We start from the raw sequence: 8,577 nt of genomic DNA, 5'->3' as shown, positions 1-8,577 counted from the left end.
GACTTCAGCAGGGTGGTCCAAAGGGACACCTGGAGTGCAGCAGCCTCTTCTTGTGGCTCTTCTAGCACAGCTGGAGCAGTAAGGCAGCTATCCTCAGCTCTACACCTTGCCATTTGCAAATCGTCTTAAAGGTACAGTCACTCTAGCTTCTTGTGAGAACTTCCCAGCAAGGCTGACAGATGGAAGGAGAGCCCTTCAGTGCTAAGTTAGCTGCTTGCATGCAGCCACATGTGGCTTGAAGTAATCCAGCTAACTATCTGCAACAGGTTAGGAGATATCCCCAGGTCTCCTGGGCTACATGTGGGGAGCAATGACCTCCAATGAAGGGAGAGTCATGAACAGCTGGGAATGTAAATTCTTTGGCTTGCACAGCCGGAACTGGAAAAGGATGTCTGGCTGTAAAGTATCTTTAAACATCATTATAGAGCTGTGTCAACAATTTGGGCTTGGACTGTTTTAATTATCCCAGTTAAAATTCACCCTACCCGTATATTAACACTGGCACAAACACTTTGTAGGTCAGGCTTAAGACTATTTAAGGTGCAGGCACTTAGAGGATTAAGTACTGCCTATTTGTAAAGCACTTTGAACAGACATCACGCCGTAAGTACCGAGGATTATTTCTGTGTGAAATAGCCAGGTTTGGCTTAGTGGTTCACAGGGTTTGCAAGTGGAAAGGGTAGAAGGACAGGACAAGCCTCACTCAGCTGCATTACAGCACACTCGCAGCCCATCATGGACTCTGCCTTCCCCGCTGCAGACCAGCCGAGAGGAGGGAGAGAAAACCGCACTGGCAGGGATGCCTGATGACAGGGGAAAGCACTGGCTGTCCTCAGTAAGAGGATCAAGTGCTGATAAGGAGACTCCAGAGGACATGAAGATAGATTTACTCCTCCCCTCTCCCACAGGGACTTCTCACGGTGGCTCCAGGCCCCTCTTAGACTGTGCTGTGATGATAAGGCACAGCTGAGACCCCATTAACATCACCCCTGCTTCTGAAACTGCCTGGGATACATCAGTACCAGAAAATCCCACCGACCAGAGAGGAATAGGTTTGGGCTCCTGAGCCTCTAACCAGGCGCACACTGGTCTGCATCCACCTCACAAACGTGACAAGGGTTTGCGGAACCGAATGACTGGAAGTATGAGTGTAAAATATTCCAGTTGTTAGGAACAAAAAGTACATGTGATAGGCATGAAGGCACAGAGCCCAGGCTTCATTAAGGTAGTTTTTATATTTTGAAAAGCGATATTAAAAAACACTGGAAAATGCAAGGTAAATGTAACAGTTGCTTCTACAAGTTTTAACCTTGTATTGCTTGGCCATTTAGACATATAAATTATTGCTTACTAGCTCTCATAAATACACAACACAATAATATGTACAGAGGCAGACAAGCATGAAATATGAAAAGGAAAACATTGGCAACATTGATTCTGGTAAATCAGATTATTTCATACATACCAGATCTCGTAACGGTGGATAACTACTAGCTGTAGTCCCTGAGAAGTTAGGCAAATACCTTGATTTGGGGTTTTCCATTTTATTAGTTTTAATGCAAGCTGACAGCATTACAGCACTCAGAGAGAACGGTACAGGCAGGTGTTCTTACCTCAGCTCATTGACTTCATCCCAGTATTTTTAACAGTGTAATAAGATGGCAATAAATAGAATATGCAAATAAATATTACTCTGCTAAAATGTTTAGTATTTACATCTTTCTTTGTAATTTTACAGCAGCATATGTCTTACTATTCCTGATAACACCATTTTTTTTTGCCACTGTCATGCAAATGTAATTTATGTCTATCTGAGACGGGCTGGAATCAAAAAGATGTGTCATAGAAACATCTAAATTTGATGCAACAAAATCCCACATCAAAGAGGTATAAAGTGACCCAGCTTCTTCCTTTGTGTTGTCTAATTACTCCTCCTAGCTACTGAAGAAAATACGCAGAGGTGTGACTGTGATAAACTGAACTTACAAGATTCGTGGATTTTTATTCTATGTAACATAATTGCTGTATTGAAGGATTTTTAAAAAGTCACACAATATCACCAGTGCTGGACCCTGGCAGAGGCTGTGTAGCGTCCCCCTCTCTTTCACAGAGTTTGCTTCTCGTTCTCCTCCCAACCACCACACCTTCAAACTGCTTGCCAGTCCGCAGCCCAGCTCTGCAATACTTCACCTGTTGAACGAAGACTCTGATGGGCCTTTTTTTATTAGGCATATTAGCTATAGATTTGGACTATTTGCCTTTGCGTTATGGTAACAGTTACAATATCCGTATTTTCAACATGAAATTGATGCATCCAAGTTGGCCCCTCCGACCAGACATTTATATCCTAATTATACAGGCCACCATGAAAAGTTGTTTGTAAAGTTCTAAACAGTAGTCTAATTAGCCACGACACAGATAACGAGGTTAACGCTGGCTACGTGCCTTCAGACTGAGTTTATGTCAGCTGCAAGGGGCAGACAACACCGGATTTAGTATAAAGTTACAGCGGTGCAGAGAGCCAATACCTCAGCTAGCTTGAAGCCTACTGGTACAAGTTAACGCATCCATTTACTTCAACCACATTGAACTGGCAGAGGAGCCTTCAAGGTGGCTCTAGCATTCTTTCAAATCAAAGCCTGTGCACAGAGCCATCTTTCTTCTTCTGTTTTTTTTGTTTTGTTTGTTTGTTTGTTTCTGTCTTTTGCCCCCTTCTTTAATTTCCTTGTCTTTTATTCTCCTCTGGCACTGCTGCTGCTTCAGCAGCAGCAACTACCAAAACTATCACAGAGCCAAATGCAGTGAACTGAGAAACAGCCCCACTTTCTCATCCTGAATACTTTCTTACGCTCCCTCTCCCACAGATGTCAGGAGAACAGCTTGTGGACTAGAGTGTTAACACCACATGAGCTAAATTTAGCATGCAGGCTGGTAAAATAATGCCACAGTAAAAAAAGATTTCACAAGGGGGAGCTCAAAACCCAGCAAAGCATCCAGGCGATGTGGCTAGGGTGGGGATGCGGGGAATGCTGTAGCCAGAGGAAGAACTGCAATAACGCAAGCAGCAAATTGTATCTGGTTTGTGTTCTTACACTGCCAAAAGGAGCCCACCGCAGCTAGTATCCTCATCTGAACAGTTTTGGTCTGTTTGCACAAAAGAGTTATTTACAATATGTGCAGTCACATCTACAGAAGAACATAGGAAATTTTTACTCCATGGCCAGCAAGAGTTTATTTTTTTTTCTTTTTACTGGGTAAAAAGAAGATTTTTTTTTCTTAAAAAAAAAAATCATATAGCATTTGATAATAACAAAGTACAAGCAAATACATTTCTGAAACATCTGTTTCCTTTACAATAGATCTATACAATATTTCACAGATGGGAAAACCGAATGCAGTCTACAGATTCCCCCACAGACTACTTGTTAAAGCTGCTTTTTTAAAAATCCCTTTAAACCAGAGATAACACAATGATGAAGAGCATGCTACTTCAGTATTCCCACATTTCAGGAAAGGAGCATTCTCTTGGAAGTCTTCCTCATGTGGGAAACATGGGATAGAGATGGGCAAGCAATGCAATGTACCCTCCCTGCTCTGCAAAGGGACTGTTACCTCGAGCCAGCGTACAAACACGTGCCAGACTGTGCAGCACACTGCACGTTGCCCGTGGCATTCGCTAGATTATTTCAGGGCAACTTCTTAGCACTGAAAACCAGAGCCACGGTGATGGCGGTGCTTAGATGTAGGTCAACTGTAGACAAGACTTTAAAAGCGCTGCCTCAGTACATGCTGAGTAGTAGTACTTGTTGCTACATGAAAATTGGCCTGGAGAGGAGTGTGAGTGGGACAGTAGCAGTAAAGGGCCCCTGATGCTGTAAGCTGGTGTGTATGCAGGTAATTACAGTGGTACCCGATAAGGTGTACCCTTTTGTTCTTTAAAAACTAGAAGGGTGTGCAAGTTAGGTGAAGTTTTACCTGCTGAAACAGTATTTCCAGGAGGTGAGTTAGGAATGTGGGTGGATCTAGGCATTGCATTACACCAAGGAGGCTGTAATCCAAGCAGAAAACACAGCTCCTACTATAATAATTTATAACACATTAACGGCAGGAGCTGGTGCTGAATCTAAGATAACTGAAAAGAAAGAAAATAACATGTTTTCAGTGTACAAACAATTGTGTCCGTAAATTGCAACAAAAGTGGATTGGCTCTTACAGTGTGTTTTATAAAGCAGATTCTTAAGGGACCATAACAGCGTGAACTGTTTACTGCTGACCTCCACATCACGACGCACTTTTGAGTTTCGTCTGGTGCCCTGTCTTTTTATATTCCTGTTCTTGGTTGTCCCCACTTAGCTCAAGTACGATGCTCCAGTGGACTCAGGGGAGCTGCATGGATTGCACAGTATTTTTGGCAACAATACTTTGGCAGCCTTGAATTGGTGAGCTGAATGCGGTGAACTGAGCTTCAATCCCCTTGCGGCATGTTGCTTGCTGAAATGTTTTGCTGCGGTGACACGACGATTCCTTTCATTCTAATATTGGCAGAATCTGCATTGAAAGCTACACTGGACCAAACAATATTTTCACAGAAACCAAGCTCCTGAGCTCAAAGGATGCTGCTCCGCTCCCTCCTGTCCTGGTGACCAGTGGGGATGGCACCAAGCTTGCCCTGCGACTCTGTGAGCAGCTCCTTTGCTGGCTCGTGCCTGATTTTCCTGCGCATGTTGTGTTGAGCTACTGATAAAACTCAGTAAACTGTTCTTATATAGGGAAGCAACATGCTTGGCATAAACATTCACTTAATTCAAAGTGCTGCAGTTACAAGGTTATATGAAGCTGTGTACGCTCACACTCGCGGCTCTATCCTGTGAGAAAGCTCAAACAGAGCTTGTTGGTTGTCGATGACATGCAGGTGATGGACGTATGGCTTCAGCTCATGATGCTCTTTCGAAGGAACTTCATTGCCTGCAAGACAGGAGAAAGGGGATGGATCAGAAAGCCATGCCTTGCCTGCTTCTCTGCCCTATGTGTTACCAAGTCCCTGGTGTGCCAACATGTCACAAAAAAGACGGCCAGTGATCCAAAGGACTTGCTGTTTAAGTGCAATGCATGAGCTAACAGCTACATACAGAAAAGGGGAGAAGAAAGAAGGCGGCAAGGCTGGGCAGCCAGCATGCACAAAGGAGGGACAAGTGGATGGCAAGAAGCTGACTCTTCCCAAGCGGAAGATGTACTCCTGCCGGCAGTACAGGCAGTCTGTCCCCTGGAAGGGTGGTTCAAGGTTTCCTTTGTGTTGCTCTGGCAGCACAACGGGACCTTGAGCAGGGGTGGGCGACCCAGCCTGTAACTTTTAAACAACCTTAACACAAGTACACAAGACAGCAGGCCCCGGATCATTTCCTTCAGAGCAGGTGAAAGGTGTCAGCGCAGCAGACAGATACAAAAGCTCTTCAAAGCTGCTCTGACAGGCCCCCACGTTTTGATCTGTTATGCTTTTGATTTCTGATCTAGTAACAGAGACAAGAGTCATGCTGTCATTTCACGGGGGTTTACACGGCAAGAGGAATTAGCTGTGTAACAGACAAATTGAAGGGTGGCCTGAATAGCAGATGTTTTCTGTTACAAGCTTTACGCCTGACGTTGGCTTGTGGGAACTCGCCGCCTGTGAAACACTCCAGTGTGGCTGGTGACCAGAAGTGGAAAAGGAAAAGCTAAGCCCATGGCCACGACACCCATCAAGACAGGCAGAGAAAGCAACAAGATATGTTCCTCACACGCTGCTGACTGCTGACAAACGAGACAAACTAGTCCATGTCCTCAAGGAATTTTTAATAACATTACCATAAATTAAAAAAGAAAACCCCTCAAAATTCCCCGAACCAATCAGCTTAACTCGCACGCTCCCTCCCTCTCCTTTGTTTCATGATCATCCTTTTCTCCACGCTCTCCAGCTACATGAGAAGCTTTCCAGGAACCGACCATCCCACTTGTTTCTACAGAGCGCTGTACGACGCTGGGTAGGTGACGTGGGATGTCAATGCATGTGGCTGCTAACGGGGCTCCAGGGCAGCCGTTTTTAGGAGCTATTTCTGAGCAGCTATCTAACTTGAGAAATGTGGGAGAGAACAGGACAACATGATAAATTTGTGTCAGGATACAGAGATGACCTTTTTGTTCTGAAGGAATAGGATCCCAGCAACTACTGGAAAACATTTGTATTTCTCATTAACACCTGAAATGATATTTTTTTTGAATTTTGTTATTTTCTCAGGCTGCCTTGCCTGGTTTTGGAAATGCTATTATTTGTTTTCAGGATTTAGGATATAAAAGTATTACTTCCATTAAAAAGGCATTTCAGTCTTGCTTGGAAGCTAACCAGTTTCCAATCCAGAAAGACTTTGGCCTGCAAGGTTAATACACATGATACAGTTCATAAACAATAATATTCCTTGCTTAGGTTTGTTTGAATTCTTTCCTACAGTGAGACGCCTGCTGCTCTTAGGCCAATCTGAGAATTGATGCAGTAGAAAGATTCACATTCCTGAGAGCAAAATAAGCCCACTAGAAAAGGAAACTGTCCATAAAGTCTCAATAAATATTCAGTGAATTCATTTCATGCCTAAACGAATTTAAGAAGAAAAAAAAAGTGCCTACAGGGATGTCTGTATAAGCTGCTTTTTAAATGCCAGCTTCACAATAAATCAAGTCTGTGGTAAAATAAAGTAACAATCATGTACTTCAAACTACCAGATTATATGATAAATCTCAGGTATTAACCTTGGATTTATGTTGCAACACTTAAAAAACCACTTGGAAAAAAAAGGGAAAGAGATGAAAGATTTGCAGAGAAGCTGCAAAAAAATTCACATCATTAAAAGGATCCAATGCTACATTTTATAACACCAAATAAGAGACATTCTAACTTACAGAGGCATGGTTTGGATTAATCAGTATTTCCTTCAGTAACTGGTTTAACAGAATAAAAACAAAAGGCACGTCCTTTTCCCTCTCCCCCTCTACCTCTCTTATATATATATCTCTCTATATATATCTATCTATCTATCTCATAAAATAACACAAGAACCATAGTACTGACCAGCCTTTGTTTAAAAAAACCTGTATATACACATGGTAATTCTACAGAACAAATGTTCAGCAAAGCTCTTAACAGTACCTATCATTCTCTAAGGTACATGTATTTATATACAAAATTATTATTATTCTTTCTGCCGGAGTCCATGCTGATGGCTGCTGAAAATTCAGCTAGAAAAAACCAAATTATTCAAACTCTTTTTTCCCCAAGGCTGCAGCACAGTTCTGAACTTCTCTTTGGAAAAGAGGTTTCAGTGGCCTCGATAAATGACATGTTTAGCGGGTTTGGCTTAAAAACTAACCACTTCCTAAAGTAGTGTTGTGCTTGTCCCCTTCCTGTATTTAACCTCTCTGCAGAGAAGGAGAAATGCTGAGAAGGAGAAAAACAAGGTTTCTCCTCTGTGAGCAGCAGAACAAAGTGAGCTGGGGTCTTCTGGCATGGTCTCTTAGGGTTGGATTCTCTGGTGGCTGATAAGGTGGAAACACACAGAAAAAGTCTTTTGTGCAGCTGAGGGACTCGTGACCGTTCCCATCTGCGTAGATCTTCCAGTGTCTGAAGCAGGCAGAGCTCTATTTGCAGGCTTCCCCTAGCAGAGGTACTACCACAACCCCCTCCTTTCTACCTAGTCAACTACTTTCATGAAACCCAGAGGATCTTAATATCTTGAAGACTTCTACAATTTTGTGAAATGTCCTTAAGAACCCAAAATAAGCAAACAATTGCTCTTAGTGAAAAGCCAAGAGAAAAGCCGGTGTGATGAATACCATCTTTTAGCTACTGGAAGCCAAGACAGCTGTGAATCCACTACCAAAACACAGGGACAAAGCGGGAGACTGACGTAACTCGGTTATAGCTGGGCAAGTGGGAAACAGCAGCGTACATCAGAGACCTCCCTTATTAAGTGCAGCTGGCACAGATCTTACATAGTATTTTGAAGAGGTGATAATTTTTGCAGAAAAATAATTTATGAAAAAATTTAGGAACTGTTTCTGCAAACATTTTGTAAATTAAAAATTCATCCAACTGTGGTTTCCGCTGTGTTGACCATTGCACAACGTTGCCCCCTCTTGCCAATTGGTTAAATAATTGTTGTCCACGTTTTGCTGCTGTAGTAAACCTGAGCGAGTGGAAAGAAAACAGGAAAAAAAACCCAAAACCTCAAGGCTGAGCAAAGGCAAAATAAGTAGCGAATTTTGGCTACTCACCAAACTGGTTATTTCTGCAATGTCTCAATGACCGGACAGTATCTGCAATCATGTGCTGCAAAGACAAGATATAAAACATCAGTGCCAAAAATCTGAGATGGATTCTGTCATTAGAAAACCCTGAAAAAATCTCCTTGCCCTACACTGTACAGCAAAAAGCAACAGTAGTAAGGTAGAAAATGAAGACAGCAGGAGAGAGACTTTGCTCTTCGCCTTAGTGATAACATATGATGAAACAGGGTTAGTCTAAAAGGTCCTTATTGATATCACACAGATTAA

The 8,577-nt window shown here is 42.7% G+C and overlaps 1 protein-coding gene across 2 annotated transcripts in view; it reads right to left on the bottom strand.

Annotated features, from left to right (window-relative positions):
• Positions 1-1,216: 1,216 nt before the first annotated feature.
• Positions 1,217-8,577, bottom strand: part of RAPGEF5 (Rap guanine nucleotide exchange factor 5) — a 163,749-nt gene continuing 156,388 nt past the window's right edge. For both annotated transcript variants that reach the window (XM_054191163.1, XM_054191164.1), the window contains exons 25-26: positions 8,299-8,353; positions 1,217-4,965 (exon numbers count right to left, since the gene is read on the bottom strand). In XM_054191163.1, the coding sequence (XP_054047138.1) occupies positions 4,847-4,965; positions 8,299-8,353 (174 nt within the window). In that variant the 3' untranslated portion in view covers positions 1,217-4,846. The remainder of the gene's footprint in view (positions 4,966-8,298; positions 8,354-8,577) is intronic.

This window comes from Rissa tridactyla, chromosome 2 (genome assembly GCF_028500815.1).
Source record: "Rissa tridactyla isolate bRisTri1 chromosome 2, bRisTri1.patW.cur.20221130, whole genome shotgun sequence".
Lineage (NCBI taxonomy): Eukaryota > Metazoa > Chordata > Aves > Charadriiformes > Laridae > Rissa > Rissa tridactyla.
Note: the sequence above shows the minus strand (reverse complement) of the source record. Positions and strands in the feature narration are given on the sequence as shown.